The sequence below is a fragment of the Tachyglossus aculeatus genome, chromosome 22 (assembly GCF_015852505.1).
Source record: "Tachyglossus aculeatus isolate mTacAcu1 chromosome 22, mTacAcu1.pri, whole genome shotgun sequence".
NCBI classification, from domain to species: domain Eukaryota; kingdom Metazoa; phylum Chordata; class Mammalia; order Monotremata; family Tachyglossidae; genus Tachyglossus; species Tachyglossus aculeatus.
Window position 1 is genome coordinate 52626423 of NC_052087.1, and position 12801 is coordinate 52639223.

The 12801-nt window shown below is 51.8% G+C and overlaps 1 protein-coding gene across 1 annotated transcript in view; it reads left to right on the forward strand.

Moving 5' to 3' along the window:
* Positions 1-12801, forward strand: part of PKP3 (plakophilin 3) — a 43244-nt gene that overhangs the window by 17028 nt on the left and 13415 nt on the right. Inside the window, 6 exon segments of the mRNA XM_038764903.1 lie at positions 818-941; positions 2519-2723; positions 5501-5675; positions 8521-8638; positions 9782-9961; positions 11803-11988. Coding sequence (XP_038620831.1) covers positions 818-941; positions 2519-2723; positions 5501-5675; positions 8521-8638; positions 9782-9961; positions 11803-11988 — 988 coding nt within the window.

The following is a 12801-nucleotide window of genomic DNA, read 5'->3' on the forward strand; positions in this document are numbered from 1 at the left end:
ACTGAGCGCTTACTGTGTGCAGAGCACTGTACTAAGTGCTTGGGAAGTACAAGTTGACAACATATAGAGATAGTCCCTACCCAACAGTGGGCTCACAGTCTAAAAGGGGGAGACAGAGAACAAAACCAAACATATTAACAAAATAAAATAAATAGGATAGATATGTACAAGTAAACATGCGGACAGGTGTCAATCAATCAATCAATCGTATTTATTGAGCGCTTACTGTGTGCAGAGAACTGTACTAAGCGCTTGGGAAGTACAAGTTGACAACATATAGAGACAGTCCCTACCCAACAGTGGGCTCACAGCCTAGTCATCAGAATAAATAGAAATTTAGCTAGATGCACATCATTAACAAAATAAATAGAATAGTAAATATGTACAAGTAAAATAAATAGAGTAATAAGTCTGTCCAAACATATATATACAGGTGCTGTGGGGAGGGGAAGGAGGTAGGGCGGGGGGGGATGGGGAGGAGGAGAGGAAAAAGGGGGCTCAGTGTGGGAAGGCCTCCTGGAGGAGGTGAGCTCTCAGTAGGGCTTTGAAGGGAGGAAGAGAGTTAGTTTAGCGGACGTGTGGAGGGACGGCATTCCAGGCCAGGGGGAGGACGTGGGCTGGGGGTTGACGGCGGGACGGGCGAGAACGAGGCCTAACGGTGAGGAGGTGAGCGGTGGCAGAGGAGCGGAGGGTCCGGGCTGGGCTGGAGAAGGATCCTCTGTCCCGGAGTTTGGGGGAGACTGCACGAGCTGTAGGGGACGGGCGCCCCCGTCTCCCCCATCTCTCCCCTCTCCAAGTATCCCCTGCTTCCCCGCAGCTTCGACGACATCGACCTGCCGTCGGCGGTGAAGTACCTGATGGCCGCCGATCCCAACCTGCAGGTGCTGGGAGCCGCCTACATCCAGCACAAATGCTACAGCGACAGCAACGCCAAGAAACAGGTGCCCGGGACTCTGATTTCCATCTGGGGGCCCCAGCCAGGCAGCCAGTACAGTCCCTTAGGGACCCGGGGGCTAGTTCATTCATTCATTCAGTCAGTCAGTCGTATTTATTGAGCGCTTACTGTGTGCGGAGCACTGGACTAAGCATTTGGGAAGTCCAAGTTGGCAACATAAGGAGATGGTCCCTACACAACAACAGGCTCACAGTCTAGAAGGGGGAGACAGACAACAAAACAAAACATGTGGACAGATACAGTCCCTGTATCCACCCCAGCACTTAGTACAGTGCCTGGCACATAGTAAGTGCTTAGCAAATACCACAATTATTATGTTTATTATTAGGAAATTCATTCTACCTGATTTGCTTATATCTACCCCAGTGCTTAGTACAGTGCCTGGCACATAGTAAGCGCTTAACAAATACTATCATTATTATTAGGGACTGTGTCCTACCCGATACGCTCATTTCCACCCCAGCACTTATTATAGTAATAATAATAATAATGGCATTTGTTAAGCGCTTACTATGTGCAAAGCACTGTTCTAAGCACTGGGGAGGATACAAGGTGATCAGGTTGTCCCACGTAGGGCTCACAGTTTTCATCCCCATTTTACAGATGAGGTAACTGAGGCACAGAGAAGTTAAGTGACTTGCCCAAGGTCACACAGCTGACAATTGGCAGAGTACTTGGCCCATAGTACGCGCTTAACAAATATCACAACTATTATTAAGCAGCATGGCTCAGTGGAAAGAGCATGGGCTCTGGAGCTGGAGGCCATGGGTTCAAATCCCAGCTCCGCCAATTGTCAGCTGTGTGACTTTGGGCAAGTCACTTCCCTTCTCTGGGCCTCAGTTCCCTCATCTGTAAAATGGAGATGAAGACTGTGAGCCCCCCATAGGACAACCTGATCACCTTGGAACCTCCCCAGCGCTTAAAACAGTGCTTTGCACATAGTAAGCGCTTAATAAATGCCATCATTATTATTATTAAGGGCTGCATCCTCCCTGATTTGCTTGTATCTACCCCAGCACTTAGAACAGCCTTTTTAGACTGCGAGCCCACTGTTGGGTAGGGACTGTCTCTATATGTTGCCAATTTGTACTTCCCAAGCGCTTAGTACAGTGCTCTGCACATAGTAAGCGCTCAATAAATATGATTGATGATGATGATGAACAGAGCTTTGCACATAGTAAGTGCTTAACAAATACCACGGTTATCATTGTTATTATTATTATTAGGGACTGCGTCCTACCTGATTCGCTTGAATCTATCCCAGCGCTTAATATAGTGCCTGGCACATAGTAAGCGCTTAACAATTATGATTATTACCAAGGGGCGCTCTGGGACTAGCAGGGGGAGGAAAGGAGATAGGGGCCGGCCCCCCGGCCTGGCCCTGACTGGTATTCCTCCACCTCCTCCTCCCTGGGCATCTTCTAGACTGTGAGCCCGCTGTTGGGTAGGGACCATCTCTAGATGTTGCCAACTTGTACTTCCCAAGCGCGTAGTACAGTGCTCTGCGCACAGTAAGCGCTCAATAAATAGGACTGAATGAGTGACTTCCTTCCCCCCGCCCAGGCTCGTAGCCTCCAGGCAGTGCCCAAGCTGGTGAAACTGTTCAACCATGCCAACCAGGAGGTGCAACGCCATGCCACGGGTGCCATGCGTAATCTCATCTACGACAACGCGGAGAACAAGCTGGCCCTGGTGGAGGAGAATGGCATCTTTGAGCTCATGCGGGCCCTGCGCCAACAGGACGACGAGCTGCGCAAGAACGTCACCGGTTGGTGCCCACCGGCCCGTCCCCGGCCCGTGCCCCCCAGGGTGGGGAGAGGGTCACTGACGGAGGGGCAGAGGGCCGGGAACCTGGTCTGGAGGGGGAGGAGGCGGGGGGTCCCTTGGGAGTGGTTCAGGAGCCACGGGGAGAGGGGAAGGGGCTGCCACTGCAGCGGGAAGGATTGGGGGTAGACTCCGGGAAGGACCTCCTGACGCCAAGGGCTGTGAAGCCCAGGTTGGGGGAATGGAGGAAGTTGCGGCTTCTCCATGGGCGGAGAATGGGGACAGGAGAGACCACTCAGGCTGGGCGGGGAGCTGACCTGCCTGGAAGCAGGGGGAGCCTGCCCTGTGATGGAAAAGCAGCGTGGCTCAGTGGAAAGAGCACGGGCTTTGGAGTCAGAGGTCATGGGTTCAAATCCCGGCCCCATCAACGGTCAGCTGTGTGACTGTGGGCAAGTCACTTCACTTCTCTGGGCCTCAGTTCCCTCATTTGTAAAATGAGTATTAAAACTGTGAACCCCCCGGGGGCCAACTTGATCGCCTTGTAACCTCCCCAGCGCTTAGAACAGTGCTTTGCGCATAGTAAGCGCTTAACAAATACCATCATTATGATTATTACAAGCCCCACATTCATTCAGTCAATCATATTTATTGAGCGCTCACTGTGTGCAGAGCAGTGGACTTTCCAAGCGCTTAGTCCAGTGGTATGCACACAGTAAGCGCTCAATAAATATGATTGAACGATCGAACGAATGGACTTGGCACTTGGAAGGGGACAATAGAACAATAAACAGACACACGCATGCATTCATTCGTTCAGGTGGATTTATGGATTTACTTCCTGTGGGCAGAGCACTGTACTGAGTACGTGGGAAAGGACAATCCAACATTCCCTGCCTGCCTCATCTCAGACTGGGCATTCTTACTCATTCAATAGGCATTAGAGCCAGGGGCCTGCAGGAGGGATTTTCCTGCTTACGCCCCATCCCGCCCCCACCCTCAGGCTGCCCCCCACCCCACAGGACCCTTGAACTGTTCCCTGGGGTTTGGGCAGGGGTAGGAGCTGACCGGCCCCCAATGCCCAGGGCAGGAGATGGGGCCTAGGGGGGATGGGGGGTCGGAAGGAGAGTCTCCATTCCCTGGGAAAGGGCGCTGCCTCTCCCGTCCCTCCCTCCTTCCCCTTTTCCGTGCCCCCGCCCCTCCTGGGCTTCAAGCCAGCGGGCAGGCCTGGGCAGAGGCTGGCGGAGGAATGGAGGCCCGGCCGCACCCTGGGAGAGACGAGAGGCTGCGACGGTGGGGAGGGGAATCAATCAATCAATCAATCAATCGCATTTATTGTGTGTAGAGCACTGTACTAAGCGCTTGGGAAGTACAAGTTGGCAACATCTAGAGACAGTCCCTACCCAACAGTGGGCTCACAGTCTAAAAGGGGGAGACAGGGAACAAAACCAAACGTACTAACAAGATAAAATAAATAGAATAGATATGTAAGTTGAGGGCCAGGTTTTAGGGTCCAGTTGGTGTGGCACACCCCCATGTCTGCCCCTCTGCATGCCCCCCCCCCGGAACCTGGGCGAGCTCCCCCAAGCCCCACGTGTGCCCCCTTCCCCGTCCCACCTAAGCCACCGGGCCGGTCCCCCTCCCCACCGGCAGCAGGGCCTAACAAATAGAACCCGGGCCCGGGAGTCAGAAGGTCCTGGGTTCTAATCCGGCTCCGCCCCTTGCCTGCTGTGTGACCTAAGGCGAGTCACTTCACTTCTCTGGGCCTCCGTTCCCTCATCTGGAAAACGGGGATTGAGACAGTGAGACCCCGGTGGGACAGGAACCGTGTCCAACCGATTTGTTTGGATCCACCCCAGCGCTTAGTCCAGTGCCTGGTGCACACAGTAAGCGCTCAACAAATAGCACAGTTATTACTATTCATTCATCGATTCATTCAATTGTATTTACTGAGCGCCTCCTGCGCGAAGGGCACTGGACTAAGCGCTTGGGAGAGGACAGTACAATGATCAACAGACACCTTCCCTGTCCACGACGAGCTGACAGTCTAGAGGTGGGGGGGAGACAGACATCAATACAAATAAATTTGTATATAGAAGAAGATATAGAAGAAGTAAATAGAGAAGCAGTGCGGCTCAGTGGAAAGAGCCTGGGCTTTGGAGTCAGAGGTTATGGGTTCAAATCCCAGCTCAGCCAGTTGTCAGCTGTGTGACTTTGGGCAAGTCACTTGGGACTCAGTTCCCTCATCTGTAAAATGGGGATGAAGACTGGGAGCCCCACGTGGGACAACCTGATCACCTTGTATCCTCCCAGCACTTAGAACAATCAATCAATCACTCAATCATATTTATTGAGCGCTTACTGTGTGCAGAGCACTGTACTAAGCGCTTGGGAATAATAATAATAATAATTGGCATTTGTTAAGCGCTTACTATGTGCAAAGCACTGTTCTAAGCACTGGGGGGGAAGTACAAGTTGGCAACATATAGAGACAGTCCCTACCCAACAGTGGGCTCACAGTCTAGAAGGGGGAGACAGAGAACAAAACCAAACATATTAACAAAATAAAATAAATAGAACATAAATAATAATATATTATAATAAATAATAATAATAATAAATAAATAGAACAGTGCTTTGCATATAGTAAGTGCTTAACAAATACCATTATTTATATTATAATTATTAATAATTATTATGCCTGCCCTGCCCAAGCGCCGGTGTGCGCCCTGACAGTGTAGGGGGTTTGATGTGTGTGTGTGTTTGTTGTGTTTGTGTGGACAGGGATCCTGTGGAACCTGTCGTCCAGCGACAATCTGAAGGACCGCTTGGCTCGGGATACACTGGAGCAACTCACGGATCTGGTGCTCAGCCCGCTGTCCTGCGCGGCCTCCACCCCCGTCATCCAGCACAACGCCTCCGAGGCCGAGATCTTCTACAACGCCACGGGCTGCCTCCGGTAGGTGACCCCGTCCCCTCTCCATTCATTCATTCAATCAGTACAGTTCGATTAGGACAGTGCTCAGCGCTTAACATGGTACTTTGTGGGCAGGAAGCGCTCAATAAATACAATTGAATAATAATAATAATGGCATTTATTAAGCGCTTACAATGTGCAAAGCACTGTTCTAAGCACTGGGGAGGTTACAAGGTGATCAGGTTGTCCCACGGGGGGCTCACAGTCTTAATCCCCATTTTACAGATTAGCTCATTGAGGCCCAGAGAAGTGAGGTGACTTGCCCAAAGTCACCCAGCTGACAATTGGCAGAGCTGGGATTTGAACCCTTGACCTCTGACTCCAAAGCCCGGGCTCTTTCCATTGAGCCATGCTCCTTCCCCCAATTTTGTACAGTGCTCTGCACACAGTAAGCGCTCAATAAATATGATTGAATGAATGAATAAGCGCTCAATAAATCTGATTGAATGAATCAATCAATCGTATTGAGCACTTACTGTGTACAGAGCGCTGGACTAAGCGCTTGGGAAACTGAAGCACAACAAAAATGGTGACACTCCCTGCCCACGATGAGCTCACAGTCTAGAGGGGAGGAGACAGACAGGAATACAAATCATCATCATCAATCGTATTTATTGAGCGCTTACTGTGTGCAGAGCACTGTACTAAGCGCTTGAGAAGTACAAGTTGGTAATATATAGAGACAGTCCCTACCCAACAGTGGGCTCAATAAAATGACAGATGTGGACGTGAGTGCTTTGGGGCTGGGAAGGGGGGAATCAATCAATCAATCAGTCGTATTTATTGAGCGCTTACTGTGTGCAGAGCACTGTACTAAGCGCTTGGGAAGTACAAGTTGGCAACATATAGAGACAGTCCCTACCCAACAGTGGGCTCACAGTTTAAAAGGGGAAGAGCAAAGGGAGCAAGTCAGAGCGATGCTGAAGGGAGTGGGAGATGAAGAAAGTTGGGGTTTAGTCAGGGAAGGCCTCTTGGAGGAGATGGGCCTCCGATAAGGCTTTGAAGGGGGAGAAAGTTGTTATCTGTGTACTTCCCAAGCGCTTAGTACAGTGCTCTGCACACAGTAAGCGCTCAATAAATACGATTGATGAGGAGGAGGAGGGCCTTGTGGGCCAGGGGTCGGCAGCGAGACAGGTGAGATGGAGGGATAGTGAGGAGGTTGACATTAGAAAAGCAAAGTGTGTGGCCTTGCCCATCTAAGACCCCGATCCCGCCCACCGCACCCCCAGCCTGCCGCCTCCCCTCCTGCCCATCCCTGGGGCACGTTCTCTCCCCCCATTCAGGATTCTGCCCTGCCCTGGCCCTCCCCTTCTGGAAATCGGGCCGCGGGACTAAAGGGAAATCAGGCTGGCTTAATGGAGGTGGAAAAGCTTATGTTGCCAATTTGTACTTCCCAAGCGCTTAGTACAGTGCTCTGCACATAGTAAGCACTCAATAAATACGACTGATGATGATGAAGAGCTTGGTGCCACCCCTAGAGTTTCCTCTGAGGGGTCGGCGGATCAGGTGGGCCCGGTGGGCAGGGGTGCTCAGGGGGGCGAGGCCGGATCCATCTCCTCTGGACAGGAAGCTCACTGTGGGCAAGGAACGTGTCTGTTTATTCATTCATTCATTCATTCAATCGTATTTATTGAGCGTTTACTGTGTGCAGAGCACTGTACTAAGCGCTTGGGAAGTACAAGTTGGCAACATATAGAGACGGTCCCTACCCAACAGTGGGCTCACAGTCTAGAAGGGGGAGTCAGAGAACAAAACAAAACATATTAACAAAATAAAATAAATAGAATAGATATGTACAAGTAAAATGAATAAACAGAGTAATAAATCCGTACAAACATATATACATATATACAGGTGCTGTGGGGAGGGGAAGGAGGTAAGGCGGGGGGGGGGATGAGGAAGGGGAGAGGAAGGAGGAGCATTCAATTTTATTTATTGAGCGCTTACTGTGTGCAGAGCACTGTACTAAGTGCTTGGGAAGTCCAAGTTGGCAACAGATAGAGACGGTCCCTACCCAACAACGGGCTCACAGTCTAGAAGGGGGAGACAGACAACAAAGCAAAACATGTGGACGGGTGTCAAGTCGTCGGAATAAATAGAATTAATGCTAAATGCACATCATTAGCAAAATAATTAGAATAGTAAATATGTAAATAAATCTGTACAAATATATATACAAGTGCCGTGGGGAGGGGAAGGAGGTAGGGCGGAGGGGATGGGGAGGAGGAGAGGAAAAAGGGGGCTCAGTGTGGGAAGGCCTCCTGGAGGAGGTGAGCTCTCAGTAGGGCTTTGAAGGGAGCTAGCTTGGCGGATTTGCAGAGGGAGGGCATTCCGGGCCAGGGGAAGGACATGGGCCGGGGGTCGATGGTTCCCATGCTGTCCACTCCTAAGCACTTAGCCCAGTGCTCTGCACACAGTAAGAGCTCAATAAATATGATTGAATGAATGATGGGCTGGGCGCTTGGCAGGCTGCGGGTTCAGCCAGCCGGAGCTGGACGGAGGTAGAACAATAATAATAATAATAATAATGGCATTTATTATGCACTTACTATGTGCAAAGCACTGTTCTAAGCGCTGGGGAGGTTACCAGGTTGTCCCACGGGGGGGTCACCATTTTAATCCCCATTTTACAGATGAGGTCACTGAGGCACAGAGACCAAAAAGGGTGGGGGTCCTGATGGGCCTGGGGCTCGGGGGGCACGGGCCTCGCAGAGTGGGTAGGGTGACAGGGGGCCGGGCGCTTGGCAAGCCAGGGTAGGAGGGGGCAGGGGTCCCATGGCAGACTCCCCCCGGCCCTCCACCCTCCACCCCATCCCCTGTCGCCCAGAAACCTGAGCTCCGCGAGCCAGCAGACACGCCAGAAGATGCGTGAGTGCCACGGGCTAGTGGACTCCATGATCAGCTACATCAATCACGCGCTGGAGGTCGGCAAGTCCGAGGACAAGGTGAGAGCCACGGCCCGCCGGGAGCTCCACACGGTCCAGCACCGCCCCTTCGACCCCGTCCCCTCGACTCTCACGGCCGTGTCACCATCATCATCATCATCAATCGTATTTATTGAGGCTTACTATGTGCAGAGCACTGTACTAAGCGCTTGGGAAGGCGCGGCCTTGTTCCCTCTACCCTCACAGCCCGGTCCCGGCTCCACCACTTGTCTGCTGTGTGACCTTAGGCAAGCCACTTAACGTCTCCGTGCCTTAGTTTCCTCATCTGTCAAAGGGGGATTAATAATAATAATAATAATAATTGTGGGGTTTGTTAAGTGCTTACTGTGTGCCAAGCACTGTTCTAAGTGCTGGGGTAGATACAAGGTGATCAGGTTGTCCCACGTGGGGCTGACAGTCTTCATCCCCATTTGACAGACGAGGGAACTGAGGCCCAGAGAAGTTAAGTGGCTTGCCCTAGGTCACACAGCTGACAAGTGATGGGGTTGGGATTAGAACCCACATCCTCTGACTCCCGGGCTCTTTCCATTAAGCTGCTTTTCTCAAAGACTTTGAGCCCCACGCTGGACAACCTGATTAATTCATTCAATCATATTTATTGAGCGCTCACTGTGTGCAGAGCACTGTACTAAGCGCTTGGGAAGTACAAGTTGGCAACACATAGAGACAGCCCCTAACCAACAACGGGCTCACAGTCTAGAAGGGAACCTGATGACCTCGTACCTACTCCAGCGCCTGGCACATCATCATCATCATCAGTCGTATTTATTGAGCGCTTACTATGTGCAGAGCGCTGTACTAAGCGCTTGGGAAGTACAAATTGGCAACATATAGAGACAGCCCCTACCCAACAGTGGGCTCACAGTCTAAAAAGCTTACTTGGCACATAGTAAGCGCTTAGCAGATATTGCTGTGCTGTACTTTCCAAGTGCTCGGAACAGTGCTCTGCACACAGAAAGCGCTCAGTAAATGTGATTGAACGAATGGCCTCCGCGACCCCAGCGGTCTTGCTCCCGTGACCCCCATGACCCTGTTACCGCGGTCCCGTCCGTGTCCCTGGGGTCTCTCAGCTGGGCTCCCTCACCCCCGGGCAGCACCCCCAGACCCCCCGATCCTGAGGGGGGCCTTTCCTTTGTCCGGCAGAGCGTGGAGAACGCGGTGTGCGTGCTGAGGAACCTTTCCTACCGCCTCTACGACGAGATGCCCCCATCCTCCCTGCAGCGGCTGGAGGGCTACCGGCGGGGCGACGGGGCCTACAGGGCCGGCGGAGGGGCCGGGGAAGCCGTCGGCTGCTTCACGCCCCAGACCCGCAAGCTGCGAGAGGTGGGGGCCCTGCTGAGAGCTCACCTCCTCCAGGAGGCCTTCCCAGACTGAGCCCCTTCCCTCCTCTCCCCCTCGTCCCCCTCTCCATCCCCCCATCTTACCTCCTTCCCTTCCCCACAGCACCTGTATATATGTATATATGGTTGTACATATTTATTACTCTATTTATTTATTTATTTTACTTGTACATTTCTATCCTATTTATTTTATTTTGTTGGTATGTTTGGTTCTGTTCTCTTTCTTCCCCTTTTAGACTGTGAGCCCAATGTTGGGTAGGGACTGTCTCTATGTGTTGCCAATTTGTACTTCCCAAGCGCTTAGTACAGTGCTCTGCACATAGTAAGCGCTCAATAAATACGATTGATTGATCGATTGATTGGGGGGCAAGCCGGGGGCTGGAGTGCGGTTCTGGGGGCCGCTCCGAGTTCATTCATCGGATTTATTGAGCGCTTACTGTGTGCAGAGCACTGGACTAAGTGCTTGGGAAGTACAGGTCGGCGACATCTAGAGCCGGTCCCTATCAATCAATCAATCGTATTTATTGAGCGCTTACTGTGTGCAGAGCACTGGACTAAGTGCTTGGGAAGTACAGGTCGGCGACCTCTAGAGCCGGTCCCTATCAATCAATCAATCGTATTTATTGAGCGCTTACTGTGTGCAGAGCACTGGACTAAGCGCTTGGGAAGTACAGGTTGGTGACATCTAGAGACAGTCCCTATCAATCAATCAATCAATCGTATTTATTGAGCACTTACTGTGTGCAGAGCACTGGACTAAGCGCTTGGGAAGTACAGGTCGGCGACATCTAGAGACGGTCCCTATCAATCAATCAATTGTATTTATTGAGTGCTTACTGTGTGCAGAGCACTGGACTAAGCGCTTGGGAAGTACAAGTTGGCAACATATAGAGACAGTCCCTACCCAACGACGGGCTCACGGTCCAGGACGGGGAGACAGCCAGCAAAACCAAACATGTGGACGGGTGTCAAGTCAGAACAAATAGAATTAAAGCTAAATCAATCAATCATATTTATTGAGCGCTTACTGTGTGCAGAGCACTGTACTAAGCGCTTGGGAAGTACAAGTTGGCAACACATAGAGACAGTCCCTACCCAACAGCGGGCTCACAGTCTAAATGCACATCATTAGCAAAATAAATAGAATAGTAAATGTGTACAAGTCAAATAAATAGAGTGATAAATCTGTCCAAACATATATACAGGTGCTGTGGGGAGGGGAAGGAGGGAGGGCGGGGGGGGATAGGGAGGAGGAGAGGAAAAAGGGGGCTGAGTGTGGGAAGGCCTCCTGGAGGAGGTGAGCTCTCAGTAGGGCTTTGAAGGGCGGAAGAGAGCTAGCTTGGCGGATCATCATCATCATCATCAATCGTATTTATTGAGCGCTTACTATGTGCAGAGCACTGTACTAAGCGCTTGGGAAGTACAAACTGGCAACATATAGAGACAGTCCCTACCCAACAGTGGGCTCACAGTCTAAAAGGGGGAGACAGAGAACAAAACCAAACATACTAACAAAATAAAATAAATAGAATAGAGATGTGCAAGTAAGATAAATAAATAAATAAATAAATAGAGTAATTTATTTAGATGTGCAGAGGGAGGGCATTTGGGGCCAGGGGGAGGATGTGGGCCGGGGGTCAATGGTGGGATGGGCGAGAAGGAGGCCCGGTGAGGAGTTTAGCGTCAGAGGAGCGGAGGGTGCGGGCTGCGCTGGAGAAGGAAAGAAGGAGGTGAGGTAGGAGGGGGCGAGGGGATGGATGGACAGCCTTGAAGCCAAGGGTGAGGAGTTTCTGCTTGAGTTGACCTCTCACCTCCGGCCGGCAGTACCCCTTGAATGCGGACATGGTGACGTTCGCGGAGGTGTCCAAGGACCCCAAGGGCATGGAGTGGCTGTGGAACCCCCAGATTGTGGGCGTCTACAACCGGCTCCTGCAGCGCTGCGAGCTGAACAAGCACACCACCGAGGCCGCCTCCGGGGCCCTGCAGAACATCACCGCTGGCGACCGCAGGGTAGGCCGCCCGGCGACCCCGGGACCCCGGGAAGGGCCGCAGTCGGGGCTGGGGGGGCCGGGGAGGGCCGGGCCTCGGCCGATCGAGCCCGGGCCTGGGAGACAGAGGGACTTGATGATGATGATGATGATGATGTGCAAAGCACTGTTCTAAGCTCTGGGGGAGGTTACAAGGTGATCAGGTTGTCCCACGGGGGGCTCACAGTTTTAATCCTCATTTCACAGATGAGGTAACTGAGGCCCAGAGAAGTGAAGTGACTTGCCCAAAGTCACACAGCTGACAGTTGGCAGAGCCGGGATTTGAACCCATGATCTCTGACTCCAAAGCCCGGGCTCTTTCCACTGAGCCACGCTGCTTCTCATCCCGGCTCCGCCGCACGAGAGAAGCAGCGTGGCTTAATGGGAAGACCACGGACTCCGGAGTCAGAGGTCGTGGGTTCAAATTTCAGCTCCGCCAATTGTCAGCTGTGTGACTTTGGGCAAGTCACTTCACTTCTCTCTGCCCCAGTTACCTCATCTGTAAAATGGGGATGAAGACTGTGAGCCCTCTGTGGGATAACCTGATCACCTTGTAACCCCTCCAGTGCTTAGAACAGTGCTTTGCACATAGTAAGCGCCTAATAAATGCCATCATTATTATTTTTATTATGAGCCCGGGCTTGGGAAAACAGAGGATGTGAGTTCTAATCCCAGCTCCGCCACTTGTCTGCTGTGTGACCTTGGGCAAGCCATTTCACTTCTCTCTGACTTAGTTACCTCATCCCTAAAATGGGGATTAAGACCATGAACCCCACGCGGGACAACCTTGTATCTC